Source organism: Lacerta agilis, chromosome 5 (assembly GCF_009819535.1).
Source record: "Lacerta agilis isolate rLacAgi1 chromosome 5, rLacAgi1.pri, whole genome shotgun sequence".
Classification (NCBI taxonomy): Eukaryota; Metazoa; Chordata; class Lepidosauria; order Squamata; family Lacertidae; genus Lacerta; species Lacerta agilis.
The window spans coordinates 67,248,159-67,270,723 of record NC_046316.1 but is presented as its reverse complement, the minus strand read 5'-3'; the positions used below and the strand labels follow the sequence as shown (position 1 = coordinate 67,270,723).

Sequence of the window (22,565 nt, the reverse complement as noted above, 5' to 3'; positions counted from 1 at the left end):
TTTCCTGGTGCTGAGGAATGCTTCATGTTGCTATTGGACAGAGACAGCATCAGTGTGTTTGTAAAAAATTAATATTGTGTGACCTCCATAGTAAGGACCAGCAGGACATAGATGGCTTCCCATAGTAAACATAAGGATGTCATGGGTGGTGATCTCCTATTGTGTGTTATGCCATGCTCCCCATGGCAGCCATTTTGTGTTATACCACAACATCACCCCAGCAGTTGATTTGTAATGGGAACCCTCATCACTCTTTCAAAATTCAAAATTTGTCCTCTGGTCCAAAAAAGTTGGTGATTCCTGCTATAGGTAGTGGCCAAGTTAGACAGCAATAGATATAGGTATATTGTTTAAGTTGAAGACTTTGTGTCTTACTTAAATATTTTGTAAACAAGGACACTGCAAAATATTGCAGATTGGTGTAAACATTTTATGCAGCAGTCCTACTAGAAGGTGACAATTCTGTTTTTGAGCCCATTGTTCACTGCCTAATCCCTTTCAGCCTCTTTCTTTGTGAGGTACCCAATAGCCTACTTTAGGAGATATATTTGTAGTTTTTTTCACATTTTCAGTTTGAATAATGATGCTTTTCTGTTTGATAGAGGTGGTGGTCAATTCATCTAAATGAAATTTCAGCAAGTGTTTGTTGAGTTTCTCACTTGGTTAGTCATGCAGCCTTGCAATTCTGAACCCCACATCTGGCTGGAGGGAGTTAGAAAGAAATAGCAATGGCTCTCCAGTATAGAAGAGCTTCGCCAGCAGAGACACATTATTTGCCATTGAGGGACCATGCTATGCCTTCATATACTTAGATCTACCACTGGTGGTCTTTCTACCAGTGGTAGCAGGCATTAGGCCCCAAAATGGGAGTTTCTGGGCCAGGACATAGGGAGCCTTGGATCCAAGGTTCTTTCATTCATCCTGTATGTCTGGTATTGGTGTAACTATTTCACACACACTCACAGATCAAAAGAGATGTGAGTCCACCCCCATCCCCCTTATGTTCTGGCTGGTGTGTTTGTTGGCAGGATTTTTAGAAGTGCCGATAGATTCTGGAACTTTGCACACATCCCAAACACATTTAAGGTTGAACTCCTAGTCACAAACTAATCACAGGCCTCATTTTTTACTTGCTTGTTATGTTGGTGGGGGCAAGACTTCATTGTGCAGTAGGAACGTATTTTTATTGCAATTATTATTATGCTGTCTCAGGGTGGGTTATAACAATTTAAAAATACAAGATTAAAATCTGTTAAAGCAAATTACTGTTGAGAGAATAGGTGGGTCTTAAAAATAGAGTTCTGCTTGAAGCATATTGTCACTATAACACTCAATCCTGTGCTCAGTCTGGCATTTTGTCCAATTAGATAATGCATCTGTAATAAGGGTTGACAAAAGGTGCTTTCAGCTGCTTTCAAAAATCTCCATACTAAAAAAAAATCACTTATTTTATTTCAGAGTTGTCTGTTTTTCAAGAACTTTTCCCATTTGTTATAATTGAGACTATAAAATTGTGCGAAGCTATATGTGGTGAGGCAGCCAAGTATGTTTGTTAGCATACCTGCCTCATTCACAGGAAGCAAGAAGGTCTACTTTTTACCCCCACAAAGTGTGGATGCCAGGAATCGAACTTCCTACACACTGCTGTTTGGAGAACTTTTGTCACAGGCCTGGCTCACATTGGAGCCAAGCTTGGAGAAAAGAGCCTGAAGGGATGCAGGGTTCAGGATGTAAGGTATGGGAGGATGTGGAGTTCAGCTGCTTTCAGCTATAAACTTTTTGCTGGAAAATGTAGATTCTTATCGCCATGAGCAATGGATGTAAAGAATTTTTTTGTTGTTCCTGTCATGTCTTGTGTGGCCCTTAACAGGGTGTAAGAACAGGGTGAACAGTAAATGCAATGTTACAGTTTAGGATCATATTTTTGACAAATTCAGAGTTTATTAAGCAGTTGGAAAGGAAAGAGAAATTTTAAAATGGAGTTTCGTTTTGAAAAGGCATAAATATATTTAATACAGTGGTACCTCGGGTTAAGAACTTAATTCGTTCTGGAGGTCCGTTCTTAACCTGAAACTGTTCTTAACCAGAGGTACCACTTTAGCTAATCGGGCCTCCCGCTGCCACCGCAGCGCAATTTCTGTTCTCATCATATAGCAAAGTTCTTAACTCGAGGTACTATTTCTGGGTTAGTAGAGTCTGTAACCTGAAGCGTCTGTAACCCGAGGTACCACTGTATGAGCATATTAACACAGGAGGGAAACAGATGCACAACTTCTGGCTTATGTGTTACCTTTATCACACTTCACAGTTTCTCCATGCTCCACCACAACATGTAGCAGTGGCTATCATATGATGTTTTCACATTTAAAAAAGAGTTTCTACATGAGCTCCACCTGTTCCTAATAATAGCAGGTGTTGGCAGTGGTATGGAAAGACTTCATACCAGAAAACCATATGATTAGTCATACTGCATGTTACAGCAGCAACATGCAAAAGCTGATAATTGGTGATAATTTACAACTTTCCTCTTCATGAAAAATGTAATGTCTGGACTGGTTCCAGAATGTAACTAATAACTAATGAAAAACCACAGTAAGGTTTTATAAGTATATCTGAAGAAACTCAAAGCATATTGAATTGACAGTTACCTTCAACGGGAAAAATGACAGAATTTATGGAGACTGAGGTACTTGATGTTTACAGAGAATGGAGCCTTGCTCAGATATAGAACACCAATGAAGGCAAGGCAAAAATCCCTGTCAGGATAACAGGAAAGTGTGTTTAAGAATTCTTGGATAATCTACAGTCATTCAAATGATGACAGTCTGATTACATTAGTTAATCAGTATTGAACTCCAGAATTCATGAGACGGTGGTACAGTCATAGGAGACTAAAGAGCAAATGGTACTAATGTCTTAAAAACAAAAACGGAAAAAAATGGATTAGTGTCTGTGCTTGAAAAGTGATGAAACAAATAAACTTGTAAGTTCTCATGGGAATATGATGAATAAATTTGCATACCAACCTAAGATATACTACCCTAGTTTCCTTCTTGAGTAACCAACTGGTTTAATAGACTAGAGCAGTGTTTTTCAACCACTGTTCCGCGGCACACTAGTGTGCCGCGAGATGTTGCCTGGTGTGCCGCGGCAAAAATTGAAAAATTACTTTATATATCAGTGGTGGCGAACCTATGGCACGCGTGCCAGATTTGGCACGCAGAGCCCTCACTGCTAGCACGCGCACCATCGGCCCATCTGTGCTGCTGTTGTTGTTTTTTCCCCAGGCTTGCGTCCACTGTTGCCTGCTTGTACTCGCTGGGGCTGCTGGCCACGCAGAGCCGCCTCTCCCGGCGGAGCTGCGCCCAGGGTGCGAAGGCAGCGGCGGCTTGCCTCGCTGCCGGCGCGCCTGGCAAGGCGAGCAGTGCTAAATCCACCCTCTCGAGCAAGAAGGCAGCCCGGGCCCCGGATCAAGCAGGCGCCAAGGCCGGCGGGAGGCAGCCCGGTGGCGAGCCAAGCAAAGGCAGGAAGGGCAAGCGATGCGCCTCCTTGGCCCCGCCGGGTTCCCTGGCCCCGCCGGGTTCCCTGGCACCGGCCGCTGGGCTGGGCAGCGGATCCGGCGCCAGGATCAGCCACATGGACAGCAGCTCCGACCTGTCCGACTGCCCGTCCGAGCCGCTCTCCGACGAGCAGAGGCTGGCTCAGGCCGCCAGCAGCGATGCGGAATCCAGCACCGGCTCCAGCGATCGGGAACGCGAGCAGCCGCAGCTAGCGCCCGCTCTGCCCCCGGGGCCAGGCGTCGCCCCTCAGCCTGCCTCGCCTTCTTCGAGCGCCACCAGCAAAGGGCCGGCAGCGTACCGCCCCCCATAGCGACGCCCCTGCGGGTGGGCTCCCGCCTGCGGGGACTGCGGCTTGCTGGAGAGGCTGGGGAATTTGGGGTGCACCGGCGGGGGCTTGGCAGAAGCTGCCCGGGCGTGGAGGTCTTTGAGGAAAGGTTTGGCTGGGGAAGGAGCTCGGTGGAGCCCCTTCTTCTCGGCGAAGGAGTGGTGCAGGCTCTGCGGCGACTTCAGAGGCTCGCCGAGGCTGGTGCCATTCAAAGTCTCCATAGTCCCGGCTGCCTAAGAAGACGCCAGGGAGGGGCGGACACTTGAGGCTCCTCGAGCCCTTCCCGAGCGCAGGAGTGTGAGTGGCGAAGGCAACGGTCCTCCCGGCAGAGCCCCGCAGCAACAGCGCCTTCCTCTAGTTTTCGCCTTTGCTCTCTCATCACTCCTGCTTCCTCCTTGCCCGCCACAAAGCTCACACTTTTTCCTCGGTCTGATTCAGCAAGACGGGCTCTCCTCCACCCCTCGGTCAGAAAACACAAACACACACAAAGCACAATCGGTGGCAATCTTCTCCCCCCCCCCCCAGATCTTTCCAATCCGCTCGATGCAGCTCACGGTAACGTTGCACCCTGCAACATCGACTCCCTTCCCCCCCAAAAGCCCAGCAGCTTTGGGGCGCCCCCCCAAAAGCAAAGCAACTTTTGTGCACCCCCCCAAAACTCCAAAACTTTGGTCGGCAGCTCCCCCCAAAAAAGCTCAACAAGTTTGAGCACTTTGTGATAAATAAGTGGTTTTTGGTTTACAGTTTGGGCACTCGGTCTCTAAAAGGTTCGCCACCACTGTTTTTAACATTTCTAATGGTGGTGTGCCTCGTGATTTTTTTCATGAAACAAGTGTGCCTTTGCCCAAAAAAGGTTGAAAAACACTGGACTAGAGCAGGATTTTCCAAATTGGGTCTCCAGCTGTTTTTGGACTACAACTACAACAACTTAGCAAAGTTTGGGATGTGGTCTCATGTGATACTTTGATTCAGGAGCAGTTGTTGAGCAAGGTGCTGCTGAAGAACATGTTTCCAGAGCCAGTCTGGCACTTTTGATTCAGTGGAGAGAGTACCGGTGATATTTTTTCCCTGATTCCTGTCTGCAGCCACCTGAATTTAGAGACTCTTCAGAGCAGCATGCAAAGTGTATTGGGGTGAGAGATGGGAACTGGTGAAAATCATCTCCCCCTCTTCTTCTGTTAGTGGATGTATCTGCGGGTTCAAAACTCCATCTCGCTCGGTATGTTAGCAGCTCTTTGGGATCTCAGGTAGAGGACTTTCTTGTTAGCCTGCTATATGATCCCTTTTAACTGAAGGCATCAGGGATTGAATCTGGGTCCTTTTGCATGCAAAGCATGTCCTACATTGCTAAGGACATTGGTTCCTCTTCAACGTGCTGAATCTGCTCTCTTGGAGTTTTGATTTTTTAATTTCCTTACAATGCCATATACAGTTTTCATATACACTATGAGCTAAAACATTTGAGTGATGGTGACACTTTGATCTTTATAATAGTAGTGTGTCTTCACTTCAAGATTTGTTAGAGATTTCATCTAATACAAGCACTGAAATGCTCAGACATTTAAACAAGTTGCCGATATATGCTAAGTTTTGGGTGGAAGCTTGTGTGCTCCCTTCCTTTTTCTTATTTGCCAAGTGTTGAAGTCTCTTATTTATAGACTCCTTTTTAAAGTGTCAGAAATGTCTTTGGGGTTCTGAGCTTCTTTGAATACATTGATTAAGATTAAATACAGTATTGCTTAAAAATGGTAAAATGATTACTGGTAGTTTGGCTGTAGGCCTATACTCATCTGGGACTAAGCACCACTGAACTTACTGGTACACATACTGAGAGGTATGTGTAAAATTGCAGTGTTAAAGCAACATCTGAAATACTGATAAGGGTAACATGAGTTAGATGCCAGGATACATAATTCTCATTGAAATAAACATATAGGGTCGTTTCCAACACTGCTGTTCCACTAGTGCAGCAGATTTGTGCTTCCACAATGGAACTTTATTGTTCTTTTCCCTGCAGTGTCCCCATGCACCCTCAGAATTTGATCCAGAGGGCTGAAGAAGCCTCCAGAGCTGATTTCTGGGTGTGCAGGAAGAGGATGTGCACAGTCCTGGATACAAGCTTATGTATATTTTTTCATTTTACAGTAAGGAAATTTTGAAGAAAGACAATATAAATGATAGACACTTGCATTTCTAAGCAGTTACACCATTTGCAGTGTTTTGTGGCTCAATCGGCGTACCTGAATCTTCCTTTTTTATAAGAAATTTATTAAATTTTCCAATAAAACAAACAATACAAACAACAACAAACAAAAAACTACAAAAATACAAAAATCTAACTATCTTTTTCATATTCATCACATTATATTGGGACCTCCTCACATCCTCTCTTCTGCGTTCATTTCTAGTCTTCTTTAGTAACTTTGTAACATTGTAAAATCTTCTTTCTCACCTAATCTTAACAATATAAACCTTAATCCATATATAACTCTATTATATTCCTAGTAAAATCCACATAACATAATTCTAACTACTTCTTATATCCTATTTTAAACTAACGTCTGACAATACTGAAGCCTTAAATGTCCTTCTGATTTCAATTTCAAATGTCTATCTTTTCACGTCGTTTCAAACAATCTTTGAATTTCTTCCAGTCCTCTTGCACTGTTTCTTCCCTCTGGTCTTGGAGTTTCGTGGTCAGTTCTGCGAGTTCCATGTATTCAATCAACTTCATCTGCCAGTCTTTCACTGTTGGTAATTCTTCAGTTTTCCAGTTTTTAGCTATCAAAATCCTAGCAGCTGTAGTGGCATACATAAAAAATGTTCTATCTTTATTGGGGATTTCATAGTTGGTCATGCCCAGCAAAAAGGCCTCTGGTTTCTTAGTAAATGTGTTTTTCAACACCTTTTTTAGCTCATTATAAATCTTCTCCCAGAAGTCCTTTACCTTTGGGCACGTCCACCACATATGAAAGAAGGTACCTTCTACTTGCTTACACTTCCAGCATTTATTACACAAACCATGATACATCTTAGCTAACTTAACTGGTGTTAGATACCATCTGTAAATCATTTTCATGATGTTTTCCCTTAAAACATTACATGCAGTAAATTTAGTACCTTCCCTCCACAGTCTCTCCCAATCCTCCAACATTATATTATGTCCGACACTTTTAGCCCAATCTATCATCACTGATTTAACCATTTCATCTTTCGTATGCCACTCTAGCAACAAATTATACATTCTGCAAAGATTTTTTGTGCTAGGTTCTATTAGTTCCGTTTCCAACTTGGATTTCTCTGACTGAAAGCCTTGTTTCTTATCTGACTTAAAAACTGAATCTTCCATGTACATTACCGAAAATAATACTGTCTTGCACTGAACTTGGGTGGATGGGTGGATGGAGAAACCTTGTGGTGGAATCTGGTTGCAAGAAATCTTTGAATTTCTTTAAGAGATCGCTCAACATTCTAATGACATCACAGACTATTCTTGTGCCCCTTGGTAACCACATTAGAACATTGAGTGTGTGTGTGTGGTGAATAAATGTTTAATGAAGGCAGTTTTTGTAAAACTATTTAAAATACTTGAAAATAATCCTTTCAAAGGATTCTTAGAAAAGCTTTATAAAGAAAACACTTCATAGGTAACAGTGTATTACAAATCCTTCACTTGAGAAAGAAACTTGTAGTCAATGTGAGGCATTGCATATTGCCTACAAAGCTAAACAGAATTTTGCAGAAGTGTTCCATGACCTGTTCACTGGTGTGATGTGTTGCCAATTGATTCAGAGGCCTCTGAACTTCGTTTTTGTGGTAGTACAGTTTATCCAAGTTACTTGCATGTATTTCGGCAGTGGTGGTGGTAGGATGTCCTGCACGTAGCTGCTGGGCTTCTGAAGGTAATGCATGGCTATGGGAAAAATTAAACTTAAAATCCATCTTTTCCAGGGTTTAATACCCCTATCATTTGGCCAGGAATATACTGGCTTTCTATAGTGATGTTTATGAGGCTTAACCTAAGTGAATGGCCATACCTTAGTGCTTTGGCTAATACTTTTTATAAATGTGTCTGATATAATTACCTACCATAGGGACTTTTGAAAGTGTTGGTTAGTAGACAACCAGTGTGCATATTTCCCAACTCATTGAGAGAAAGTTTCACACTTTCAGTTATAATTTTTAACTAAGTACCAGCCTCGTTTTATTCAGAAATGAGATGCTTTATTGAAGCAGATGATAAAATCAATGTTGAGTACTGATAAAAGGAGAATCTTTAGACTGATTGCATGCAATGTTACCATTTCTGTTTACATTGGTCAATGCTAGTGAATTTAGAAGAGATGAGATTGGTGAAATGTGAACTGACTTGTCATGTAGCAGGCAGTGTGTGCATGTGCTACAACAGTAAAAGTTTAGGAAAAGGAAATTTTCAGAATCTTTAAAAAAAAATGCAATTCTCTCTCTCTCTTAAAGCACTCTTCACATTTTGGAAGTTGCTTGTTATTTTAGCAACATAAAATGTGTTATGTGTAACTTGATATTCCCTAGAGTTATCAGTTTGTATATTGAAAGTTCAGTTTATGGGACAATAGTTACAAATTATATTTGTTTTTTAAAGTATTTGATACAAATGGAGCTACAAGCTGTTGAACTCTTTAGAAACCTAGCATCTCTTAAAACAAACTGTTTACATTATAGTAAAATCAATTATTATTTATTTGGAAAATTATTATGACTCCCATTATTAAGCAGCCATAAGGCATTTATTTTTATTAAAAGGACTGAGAAAAAGAGGAGAAAGGGAACAAAACTCAGTAAATACTTCGTGAAATTTAGTTAGTCTCTCTAAGTTATTGCTATCACTTTTTGTTCTTCATAGTTGTCTTCCTATTTATTATGGATTTCTAAAGATTGAAGGTTATCCCAGATTGAAACAAGCTTTTATACTTTCACATGTCATTTTATTTCTTGATTTAACGTATATCCAAACATAGACCATTTTCTTCAACATGCTTGCTTCTGAAGTACCGGTAGGTGAGAAGCAAGAGAAGTCAGAGGCTGTGTTGTACAAAAGGCCTTGCACCATGTTACATGAGGGATATGCTTGGCAGAATCCCAGAGTGCATTCCTTGGCCAAATATTTGAAGATGTTCTGTGCTTTGCAACATTTGAAAGTACCTTTCCCTAAATCTGCAGCCTGTTTTGTAATCCAGTCAAATGCAGAAGCAGTGCTATCATCATTTACATTTCTACCTTTGAGTCTTGGATTTGCAACAACATGAACTTGATGGCAACAAAATTATGTTGCTCTGTACTTTCTCCCACTCCTTTGAGACATAGTGAAGAGGACAGAAACAGATCCACCAGCTATGCCAACAAAAGGAAAGCACAGTCAAATAATGCATTGACTCCTTTCTTTACTTGTGACAATGGCATTGCCCTTCAAGAATTGGAGTGCACCTTGCTCTTGCGTTTGAAAATTATACTCTCAGTATACTACTTGGGACTTGCTTGTCCTCCAATGTACAGTCATACATTGTGGTTGTGGATGTTCGAGTTAACGGCCGCAACCCAGAAGCGTTTCCGGAGCGTGTGCGACCGCCAGATGCGCAGAACGCTTCTGCCCACTTCGCGCATGCGCAGAAGCACTCAAATCGCACTACTTCCGTTTTTTTTCTTTTTGGGGGGGCGTTCGTGTTAAGCACGCCCATGTTACGTAGCGCGATCCGGAACAGATCACGTGCGTAACACGGGGTACCACTGTGCAGGAATTGTGATTATCTGATTCTGTACATAAAACACTTTTTGTTATACAGTTTTAGAAATAATTTTGGATTAGTGAAGTATGAATGCCTTGTCTTAAACATTTTGGTCATTATTCTAAAGCAAAATATTTTACAAGCCAAAAGAAATTAATTCTTTTGTGAACCTACCCCCAAAGGTTTCAGGGGGTCAGGCTTTCCTCTTTAATTTTTCTGTTTTTTCTTGAGCTTTCACATATGTAGCATGTGCTCATATACATAGCAGAAAATAATGTCTGTTCAACATTTGTTTTATTTATACTCTGTATCGGAAAATGTGCATGTGCACAGCCTGATTCATGCCCATGTCTGGTTAAACAGCCAGTTTTCTCAGTCTGTGTGGTAACATCAAATTTTTGCCATAATCCAGCTTTCTAGGGTTAACACTTGACTTCACCCCCAGAGGTGCACTGCTGTCTCTCAAGACAGATGGATGCCAACAACAACTAAAGAGGCTCTGATCACTTAAGTATATGGTAGCTCAACTCATTGATTTATAATAAAATAATAATTTTGTGTTACAATTCATGTGCCTGCTACCCCTCATTTCTCTTCCTCTGGCATGGTCATGCAGAGGTTATAAGAAGCATTTGTTTTTGTTTCAACTAACCATGGTTTGTTATATCTGAATAGGGAGTTACAATCCAAGCCAGGATTGTAATCCATGATTTTAAGTCTTTCTGCACAGATAAACTATGATTTAAATTAGCCACAGTTCATCCCAGTACTGACCTAGACAAACTGTGGTTGGTTAGGTGAAAACAGAAGCAGTTACTTCCGGTCTCCTTTTAGTTGCTCCAGGTGAGGAAAGGGGAGAATAATGCACGCACTCATGGCTCACTCAAGCACATGGACTTCTGTTTCAGTGTATCTGAAGAAGTATGCATGCACATGAAAGCTCATACCAATAACAAACTTAGTTGGTCTCTAAGGTGCTACTGGAAGGATTTTTTTCCCGACTACGGCAGACCAACACAGCTACTACCTGTAACCAAGTACATAACTATAGTATGAAACTTAGCATTGTGTCAGAACCCAAGTTATCGTGTGCAGGGTTTTGATTTTTACAACAAACAGTACAACTTGTTTAGCACATTAAGATTAAAGGTATTTGATTTCTTCATTTAGGTAAGATATCTATATTTCTATCTATTATCTATATCTATCTATCTGTAGTATAGTGTTTGTACCTTGCTTGAGTTAGAGGTGGTATTTTCTTTTTTACATATAAGCAGAAATAATATAATAAAAATACAGGAAGTGTAGACTTAGTCATGATATACAAGTGTTGATGTCAAATTGATCACTATCTCCACTTGTAAGTGGAGTAAGCCTCTGCGTCTTTTTTCATCCTCCCCAATTCATCCAGCACAGCATTAGTAGCCAGGAAATTTGTAACTGGAAGTCCTATCATACCTGCTGAAATACTACTTCAGGGCAGTCTTGCTACTTTCTTTGGACTTCAAAACATTTGTTTTGTAAAAGGAATGGTGGTTCCTGGAAAAACAATGTCATGAAAGTTTTTCCTATCTGCATGTTTTAACAGTGAGTAGCTTATTGCTATGCAGTTTTGGTCCCACTTAATACAAACCCCAGTCCTCCCTTTGTGCTATATCATATTGTCTGATTCAAAACAGCTGTATACAAATGGGAATTTGTAAGTTAAACATTTGACCGGTCAAAACGGTCTTTGAGTTGACTAGTTAAATATTGACCCAAGCCATTTCCTTGGCATATATTTTCGGATAGACATGTTTGCTGCTGCTGAAGTAGTTTCTATTTGGCTCTGATCATTATACAAAAATGGAAACGGGTTCAAATTAATTGGTGGAAATGCAACAGGTAATGTGTCCAATATGAGATAGAGCAGGCAATATTTCGCTAGATGGAATTTCCTTCAAATTGAGGTTGCATCATTCTGCTCTAAAATGCTTTTAAGAGGATAGAAAAAAGTGTAGTATAGAGTTTCTCCCAAATTTCTAAGTTCAGATTCAGTGTACTGTAGGGAATGCTTTTTGATTATAACTTTCCTGTCTGTTAAGATCAGCCAGTAAAATTCTGTTGGGCCTCATATCCTCCAGAAGTTGAACTGTAGCTGGATAGGATAGGGCCCCTTCTGTTGTGGTGTTGCAATTCTGGAGCCAGTTCCCTACAGAGACCAGCTTCAATCCTTCATTGTGTACTTTTAGCCAATCAGTGAAAATACACATTTGGAAGGTAGTTTGATGTGCTTCTTTAGCTATTCATAGAATCCTAGAACTGTATAGTTGGAAGGGACTCTGTGGGTCATCTAGTTGAACCCCCTGCTATACAGGAATCTCAGCTAAAGCATCAGTAGCAGATGGCCATCCAACCTCCACTTAAACACCTCCAATGAAAGAGAGTCCACCACGTCCGTTCCGCTGTCAAACAGCTCTTATCATGAGAAAGTTCTTCCTGTTGTTTAGTCAGAATCTCATTTCTTGTAATTGGAGCTATTGGTTCACGTCCTACCCTCCAGAGCAGGAGAAAACAAGCTTGCTCCATCTTCCATGTGATAGCCCTTTAGAAATTTGATGGCTGTTATCTCTCTGCTGTTTGTTTTGTCAAGATACATTGGTTGCATAAAAGTATTTGTATTCATTTCACTGTACAATTTTGATTTTGTTAGCATTTTATCTTGACTTCCTTGAATTGGAGATTCTGAACAAATAATTTAGAAAGTGAAGGGACTCAAATCTCTTCAGAAGTGATGCAGTGGCCTAGTTCAGATGATGGTCTTACTGCTTTATAAGATGAGATACAAACAAGCCAGTTCAAACAGTCCATTTGCTCTTCCCCTTTCAGCACACCTGAATGCAATGCAGAAGTTTCTAGTTTTCTGTTTTGCATAAACTGAACACCATGGTTATCAGTTTTAGGACAAGCCAGAATCCTAAAACATGATCAAATCCTGTCTTAATGCATTGCCTTTTGATTTTTGGCTTTTTGGGAAGCTACTATATAGTTCCCAGTTTGCACATAACTGCTCTGTTCTTCCATCGGTTTTGCACATGGAAGAGCAGCAAGGTTATGAGTAGGTGTATGAATCTCTTACATGTTATGGCTTACTAAACAGGGTTTGATTGTGTGTACTGGGTTCATTAGTTCAAGTTAGACTTTTGATTTCTTCTGAAACTGATAATGATAGCTTCCTATTTGTATGAAATTGCAATTTGTGGTTAACTAGGGACTTCTTGGTTCATTTGCTGCTTGGGCAGAAAGCTTGATTATATATTGGCTTAGTAAGATGAGAGATGCTTCTCCAAGATATCTAGCTAAACTTTAAAAGTTTTTTTTTTAATTACGGTATAACCTGCATTGTGCATGTTTTTAAAAATCTGCCAACTTTGCAGTCCTAACACATAATTGAGAATAGCATTAGCATGGCAAAATGGTAAGTGATTTAGAATCATATTGGAGATTGAACTATTAGGCTACTCGATAGTGTAGTGATGAGATAGCCATTTCAATATGGTTTTGAAGAGTAATGTTATGAGAATATGTATTATTGAAATTAATTGGAAATATGCCTAAAACACCAGTGAACGATTTCCTAAAAGCATCAAGCTATATCTGAAAGTCATTGTAGGTGGTTATGCTTATTATTAACACATTTATGTATTACTGGAGTATGAATGATGACTCTATTAATTGAGGTGGCTGAGGATTTTTGCCTTAATCTATGGTTTATCATTAAGCAGTTGGATTTCATACGTAAATAAAAATCCCTCCTGTTAATTTCACTTACTAAAGCATTTGTAAAGAATTACATTAATGAGTTGTCCAGGGTTATTCCTTTATTTGCAAGGTATAACAAGGTCTACTACTAATTTTGCATGTGTATATTATCTAATATGTCTTGCTTTTCTTACTTTGTTACCCTACTTTTCAGCCAAGGTTGTTTCCCAGATAAATAGAGTAGTTGATAATGTGAAAGTATAAAAAACATTTAGCTTCCCTTTAAGTGTATTTGAGACATTTATATTGCCATAGGCATGTTTCAGTAAAATGATTCAGCAATGACTCAGTTCTGTAGCTTTTTGTTACACATTGGACTGGTAATGCACTAACAGTAAGCTGAACACCTAATAGCACCACCAGTGCAAGGCTCACTGGTAATATGCATGATAGTGTGGGGGAGGGAAAATTGCAGTGATACTTAAATATATTTCCGGTGAGATCCTATAGTATAGTGAAGCTGTGATGGTTACTTTTGCATCATAATTACTCAGTGATTGATAGTTTGTAGCTGAACGTGTGAATTGATTCCTCTGGAAAAGGTTGTACAGTCATACCTCTATTTACGTAACCCTCTGGATACGGAATCTTTGGGTTACGGCCACGGCAAACCCGGAAGTGTGTACTTCCAGGTTTCGCTGCACACAAATGTGCAGAAGTGTTCTGCATGCCACGCTCGTGCGCATAAGCGCTCAATCACACCATGCATGTGTGCAGAAGCACGCCTCTGTTATTTTTGGGGTGCGAACGGACCCCCAGAATGAATTAAGTTTGTATCCAGAGGTTCCACTGTATTTGAAGTGATATAAAAGTTCTGTGTCTGTGATGGCTTGCTTGTGTTTGCAAGACAACAGCAGTCATCAAATGATAATAAAACACGTGTGAATCAGTGATGTGTGTTGCAAAGAAGAAATGTCTGGTATCTTACAGAGATTTTTGTGCAGTGTGAAGATCTGTTAATACAAACTACTGGAAAATTAGTCATGTATCTGGTATCGGGCTTAACTCACCTGTCAGCTTAGAACAGAGCTTCTGATAATCACATATATTTGGAGTTATGAATGTGCAACAGTTTTGAAAGGGAAATAATTTTGAAACTTCCTAATCAGAGTAGTTTCTGAATTAGTATTTTCTTTGCCTTTACAGATGACTATGGATGAAAAATATGTAAACAGCATTTGGGATCTTCTGAAAAACGCAATTCAAGAGATTCAGCGTAAGAACAACAGTGGTCTCAGCTTTGAGGAACTCTATAGGAATGCATATACTATGGTATTACATAAACACGGCGAGAAACTATACACTGGACTACGAGAAGTGGTTACTGAGCATCTCATAAACAAGGTATCTACGTGCAGTCTACACCTTACGCAAATTGGAAGCAAATAGCTAAGGTTATAGAAGAAACTCATTTCTACCTAAGGCATATGGCTGTCCTTAGAGAATCATACACAATGTTTTGGTTACATTATGATTGTTTTCCGCATGTTAGCAAATGCTAGACAAAAAAATATAAAATTTAGCTTCTTGCACTGGGGTGTTCTCTTCACACACAGTGAAACTGTTGCTAGTAAATACTATTTATAAAGCACCTTTAATTTGTAGAATGTTTTTACAGTCTTTCTTGTGTTTACATTCACAGCCATGTTATTCTTAAAGTAAGCCATATTAATTTTACAGGTGAGACTGAGACTAAAAATTATTATTCGCCAGAAAATAGAAGCTTCTAATTTCTTTTCTTGTGCATGGAGGAAGAAGCATGGGAATCAGAACAAAGGCCACTTGCGTATATAATGTCAAATCAATTTGGTGTTTCATCTGAATGAAATCACGTTTCATTCAAACCCAGGAAAATGTAGTTTCCCCACAAACCAGGATCCCAAGTCAGGATTTGATCCTGGTTTGTGGGCAAACCATGGTTTGCCAAATTTGTATAAAATGATGAATGATTATTTACTGCAAACCAGAAATGAAAGCTTCTAATTTTGTTCCCCACATGGAGCAATGGGAAAGGGGAGGATGAAATGCTTGATCCCAAGACCTGCAACACCAAACCTGGTTTGGCATATTGTTTGAATGGAACTATTGCCATGGCTTGTTGTCATGAAGGTGAGCAGTGTGAGCCAGCGGCGGCACTCCCCTTTCACTTCGCATGCATATGCAAATAGTGTAAAGGTTGCCACAACTTTCAACACATTTTTTGTAATGTCTGAATACAAGAAACAGTGATTCATTCAAAACACAATTAGTGCAATAGCTCAGGCTCTGAAACCTTGTTTAGTGTTTACATTTGAACTGGATGATTGACTTGCTCAAGACCACATACTTCATCATTCCTGGCTAGCAGGACCAGTGGTCAAAGATGATGGGAGTTATAGTCCAGCAAACAGTTGGGGACCCACGTTTGAGAAACCCTGGTTTAGTGAAACCTTTCATCTTTCACAGATGTTGGCTAACACTTCATGGTTGGTGATGGAAAGTGTCATCTACTAAAGTTGATTTTGGTGGTCAATAGCCTAGTGAATTACAGCTGTCTTTGCCTGTGGTGGTGACTGTGCCACCTATTGATATTGACTCAGCTTTGGGACTGCTGCAACTAGTGTGAATGTAGCATTTTGGGTAATGGGAGATTCAAGGCCTATTGCTGCAGAGGTATGGTTGGCTCAGCTCCATGTCTGGATTGCATTCTGCTGTGCCAGTAGTGATAGGAAGCAATCACAAGGAATGGATTGCTGACACAGTTACTTCCTGTGTTAACATTGCAGCCATCTGGAAGTGACAGGCACACTTGTGATAGTCTTTGGTCATCAGTTTCATCTTGTTTGAATCTGTTTCATTTAGTCCAGGGGTCAGCAAACTTTTTCAGCAGGGGGCCGGTCCACTGTCCCTCAGACCTTGTGGGGGGCCGGACTATATTTTGAAGGGGAAAAAATGAATGAATTCCTGTGCCCCACAAATAACCCAGAGATGCATTTTAAATAAAAGGACACATTTTACTCATGTAAAAACACGCTAATTCCCGGACCATCTGCGGGCTGTATTTAGAAGGCAATTGGGCCAGATCCGGCCCCTGGGCCTCAGTTTGCTTACCCATGATTTAGTCTTTCCTGAAAATGACAAAATATATTTGAGAATACAAGGACAGATTTTGCACCTGTATATAAATGCACTCAACCTCAGATACAAATGATTTATATGTGTTTAGGTTGCTGCCATTCTCAGAAAAAAGAAGCAGGAACACCAGACAATTCAGAAGCACACATGGTCATCTTTTAGAAGCATTTCATAACCTTTATTGTTTAGGCCTACTTTCAGAGATCAGGGCTAAACTGACAGAGGATTGGAGAGTTGTTTTTTTAAAAAAAAAAAAATAGTGTTTTCCAATTCTTAACTTTTGTATTGTTTCATTAATTTAGGTGGGGCAAGGTTGTTGGGGGGGAAATTAACTTCAGGGTTCTCTGTTAGAAAAAGACACTGCTGCAGTTTTGGGATTTGGGAAGGCTTATGTGTTTTCCTAATGCTATCTTGGGCACTACAGCACAAACCACCTTGATGCAGCCTTATGTATTTAATATTTGCTGCTTATATTGGGAAAGGGGTGCTGAGCACAGCATATCCCTTTAGCTCCACTCGTGTATACTTGTAAGTAATTGGTATACACATCACTCATGGAAAATCATAACTACATTGGTATAAAACCTTTAGGAACAATACTTTTTAAAAGTTCCAAATGTGCTAACAATATCCTGTAAAGCAAGAGTTCAGTTAAGGGTCAGTTCAGGATAATAGTCTGGGAAGATTAGTAAACTGCTACTTGCTAATCACTGTATACAATTTTAAATGCATGCATTCATGTTTGGAATACAAAGTTGTTACTGTTTGGAGTGGGATTTCTTTTATTTTTTACTGTGGCGCGTATAGGAAGTATTCCTTTCAATTTGTTCTAATTTGTTTGCTGAGTATCTTCACTCAGACGCTGGTACTTTAACCAAAAATTATGTAACCTAGTAAGAAAGTGAGCAATTATTGTTAAAAATCTATTCATGATTGTACTTGCTGGTTGTCAAAATCTGCAAGCAGTGAATGCAAAACTTAAATGAGCAAATGAAAGCATGCAATTTTTGCATGAAGTATGAAATACTAAAACACATATTGTGATTCTTGAGCAGTCCAATGTAGATAGAAGGACTTGAGCAGTCCTTCTAATGTAGATAGATCTTCTAACATGACTAGCATCTAGTATGTGCGAAAAATAGGAGTCATTTTTCTATTTTGTATAATTTGCTGTATAATCTATAGAGTGTTGTCTTAAGCATTTGACTTTCATGAAGCTTCTTTGCCTTAGAAAGAGGAGCTGCATAGGTGATAAATGTGAAGTAACTTTAGTGAACAGATAACCACTACATACGCCATACCTATTCTTCCTCAAAGAAACAGGTTGCAATCAGTGTTAGAAACTCAGCTATATAAGCTAACGGCCAAAGGTTACAGTTGGCAAAACAAAAAGTTTAGTTGCCATTGGGGCAAGACAGCTCTAAAGTCTTTTTTTCCACATGATGTACTGACTGATTGATTATCAGTTAAAACATCTGGGTAGTTCAGATGATAATCTTGAGCTAGATTAAAAACTTTGAGAATTTAAGGAAGAAAAGCCACTTTATCCAGGGATCATCCACATATATATTGGCCTGTTCCTACCACTTTTTCTTAATGGTGACACAGACCATTCATAACATAAAAATACTCTTCACAACTGTGAGCAGGGCAGTAGGGTGGAGTAAGTGAAGTTAAGCTACAACAGTTAACATTGCTCACTGCTCCTGCTAAGGCTGCACAGAAAAAGCATTTTGGTTTCTGAAATCCACTGTGATTGTGCAGATAAAATATAACTGATAGAATTCTACAGGATGTGGTATTAGTGTGTGAAAACAATCAAGATCCAATGATCCCCAGACATGCTCCTCCAGATAGTGATGTCAGGCGCCATCCTGGCACCCAGGGATCTTCACTTGGTTGCAAGTGGCCGACAATCAGGTGCAAAATGTGCCAGGTAACAGGCTAATTTTGAACACTGGTTGCAATATATGTACAGGGAGTGATACAGTTCAAATGCACTGTCAGTAACAACTACATCAAGTCTCTGTGTGCTATGCAGGAGAACCTAGACTTTACAGATGAAAAGAGATTGAAACATAAGGCATCTTCCCTATGACTGACAGACAGACTTCATTTTTTTTCTCTCCCAAAGAATGCTTTTGTGACTTGGGAGCAGAAAGACCTCTTAGCTGGTCCTTCTGAGTAGTACTACTGTACAAGATATCCAGAACTGTTTGTTCAAGGGAATGTTACAAGAATGACTTGAACACCTCCTTCTCAAGGACCCGGTGTTCATCACAGAGACTATGGCTGTTTGTATAGCAGGAAATAGAGCCAAGACTTCCTCTGGGATATTGCTATGTGACTTCAATAAATAATGAACCTTTTTGTGGAAAAGCAATGTCAAATGCTGCTATTCTTAAAACACATGTAAATAATCCTGAAATCTAGATATTTATTTTGGTGTGCCTGCTACCACCTGAGAATTTTGAAGTTAAAATGCTACAGAAGCCAATTTTATCCCCCATTCCCAATATGCCTGTATGTTGTATAAACATTGAACTCAACAGCTAGTTGAAATGTAGTGACTAAGAATTTTAGTTGTGAACTAGCAAGTGCTATCTTTTTTTGGTTGAGGCAAGAACTGAAAGGAAAACATAGATTAAAACTTAATACCTTTTGCCGCTCAGCTAGAAATGCTTTACTTTGTTCCAAATTTGGCAAAACCCAGAAAGAGTTGATATTTCAGAAGATATAGTGTGGCCACTAAGAGTATGAGCTGAGTACCAGTTTTCCAAAATTGGAACCTCCCCAACGTACCAAATCTTCTTTGGCAATCACTCGTAGCTGAGTAAGATTTCCTTCCATGAACACGGTCTTAACAGTGAGTCCATAAGTGACTGTGGAGGCCAATTCTGGATCCACACATCCTTGCACAGTGGGAGTTGATCACAGTGAGGGTTTGCCAAGCGTGCCTTCCTCTTAACACGTTTCTCCCTTTTGTTCTGAGTTCAAGTGTCTTCAAAGTCCATGACACCTTTGGTAAATATGGATGTAGACATTGACATTTAGGAACAGAGGAAAAACCTACTGAATCAGGCCATTGGCCCATCTAGTCCAGCATCCTGTTCTCACAGTAGCTGACCAGATGCTCATGGGAAGCCTGGAACAAATGCTTCAGTCCTCAAAGGCATTCCTTTAGGATAAGAATATACAGCCTCTGACCCTTACTTGCAGCTGCTGCTAAATGACAGTCTCCTCCCCCAATTTATCCCTGAAACTGCAGGACCTTCCATGGACTACTGTAGGAATCAAAACAGTTACATGCTTATGTCACAAAAAGTAAGCTGCAAAGGGCATTTAAAGAACAGCATACAACTTTAAATATTTTGAGATGAATACCGTACCTATTAGCCTCAGATGGGATCTTTCTATCCAAAAAGGACCATTCTTCAATTTTGTAAATAAAGGCACAAAAGTTACTAGCCTGCAAAGTGTTTTTGCAAGTGTGTTGGTGGCTGGCTGAGGAGGGATAGAGAGCTTGGCCCCACCTCCAGCAGCCTACTACATTTCTACTATCGTTAACATTTTATTTGTAAGGCTTCCATACTTGTCTTTCATTCCTGGGATATTATGCAGCATTAAGAAGATGAATGAAAGTGTCTTTAATCATATGTATAGTGCCTTGCTGTCTCTCCCGCACCCCTAGCTATAATGCTTTTATAAGGGCACCTTACCCTCTCACTCATTCAAAGAAATCCCCCCTCCAATAAAACCCCCAAACATTTTAATTAGTTCAAGGAAAGTGTTTAATTTGAGTTAGTGAATGCTTAGTCATAGAAATATGGCCCAAAAAACAACAACTGTATTTTAGTGATTAGGAAAAAGAGTGGTAGTGGTAGATCAGAGCCATCAGAAATTGTGAGGCATTACAGAGGAAGACACTACATTATTTCCTCCCATTATAGTTTTATGGTAAAATTAAGAGTTATATTTTAAACAACATTGAATACCAACAATTCCAGACAGAGGTTGGGTGCCAGTACATGGGAATGTAGGAAGCTGCCTCATACCATCTCAGACCATCTAGCTCAGTATTGTTTACTGTGACTGGCTATAGTTCTCTAGTATTCCAGACCTGCATCTTTCCTAGCCCTACCTGGAAATGGCAATGATTGAACCTGGGATCCTTTGCATTTAAAGCATTTACTCTACTACTCACCTGCTGAGTTAAAAAGGAACAGAGGCAGGCTTCGTCAAATGCATCCAGAAGACAAGGTCAGCAATTGCGACAGAAAAAGGAGGGAGAAATCCAGAAGAGGCAGGCATAAAAAAATAAACAAGCAGGCTCCAAGAACCAACCAAGAAAGTTGCTACTCAAATCCATTTTCCATATGCCTTAACAAAGAGCTGATGACATGGTCAGCCAGCTCTTGATAAGTAAGCATGATTACTCTTCCTTTTGCATTTTGCACACATTACAAGACAAGTCCCAGTAGCACAGCAATGCACATGACTGACTAGAGCTGTTTCCCGTCCTTCCAGTAAGAAAGAAGTGTAAATGTTTGTGAGTAATATGACTGGCTGTGAGGATCACAAAATTAATTTGGTCATGCTTCTAGGAGCTTCAGGGCTAAATGTATCATTATGGTAAAGCTGCCTACACTGCTAACAAAACATGATAAATTAACAAGTTTCATCTATATATTTCATTTATACTGTATACTCATGAGTCAGACTATCTGCAGACAATATTTTTTCTGTTTTTTAAATGCAAAGAGCTTCCTAATAGTGGTGCGATTTGAACTGGTAGTTTGGTTATTTGACACGTCTTTTTGCTCATTCTGTGACAGTAGCATAGCAGTACATATGTAGCAGCTTTCAATAACTTGTATTAAATAAGTTGCCTTGGTTATTTTGAAACATTCTGTTTGGTTGCAGGTGCGAGAAGATGTGCTAAATTCATTAAATAACAACTTCCTCCAAACATTAAACCAAGCATGGAATGATCATCAAACAGCAATGGTGATGATTAGAGACATTCTGATGTATATGGTAGGTAACGTTTGATTTTTCTCTCTGGAGCTAGAAGTATTTAGTCATAAGAACAAACTTGTAGCTCTTCATACTGATGGAAGAATTGGACATGATAAATTGAAATATTTAACTGATATGAATGTGGAGCATACACACACTGGAGTCCACTTTTCCTCCTCAATAGTTTCATTGTGAATGGTTCTTTTGGGAAGCTGAGATTGGAATAGAGGTTAACAAGATGTACTTACATAATGAAAGAGAAAGGCTCATATATCGGCCTCTATGTGGGGCATCTGCATAATACATTGTTCTAGGTATGTGGTGGAGTATCTACACCCATGCCTCCATGTGAAACCTGTTGCTATCATCTCTCCTGAACTAGGCTAAAGACTGCTAATGAAATGTCAAAAGATCAGGATCGATTTTTGTTGTTGTTGTCATTTATTTAGTGTGCTCTTTCAGATTTCCACTTTATTCAAATACTGTTTTGAACTGGACACAGTTTTAGATGTTTTACCTTTTACATATCATGTCTCATTCTGTATGTCACTGGAAATTTTAATTTTTAAATGGAAAGAGCAGCCACCCTTTACAAGGAATCTTGCAAAGCACAATTTAGGATTGGGTTCTTAGATCTGATATTTCCAGTGCCATAAGAAAACACTCTTCTACCGAGAGTGTTTGTATTACATTGTATTACATTTTTATGTCTGCTTTCATCTGAAAAGCTCTGAGGGTTTCCAAATAGTCTCTCTTCCTGGTTTTGACTAGGACCATTCCTGCTTAGGATTAGGTACCCTGAGACAATTTTATGATGCTCTTCTCTTTCTTGCAGTCCGTGTTCTCTATTATACATGTGTACATCTGTCATAACTCACAGGACAGATTTCATTTTTTTCGTATATAGTCTGAGCTCTACTGTATTGGTCAGCTTTATCGTCTTTCAAATGGCAAAGTTTTGATTGCATAGATTTAGGGGTATGT

At 39.8% G+C, this 22,565-nt stretch overlaps 1 protein-coding gene across 2 annotated transcripts in view; it reads left to right on the top strand.

Annotated features, from left to right (window-relative positions):
* The window catches only part of CUL3 (cullin 3), a 49,014-nt gene that overhangs the window by 5,254 nt on the left and 21,195 nt on the right, over positions 1-22,565 (top strand). For both annotated transcript variants that reach the window (XM_033150267.1, XM_033150270.1), the window contains exons 2-3: positions 14,595-14,792; positions 21,486-21,599. In XM_033150267.1, the coding sequence (XP_033006158.1) occupies positions 14,595-14,792; positions 21,486-21,599 (312 nt within the window). The remainder of the gene's footprint in view (positions 1-14,594; positions 14,793-21,485; positions 21,600-22,565) is intronic.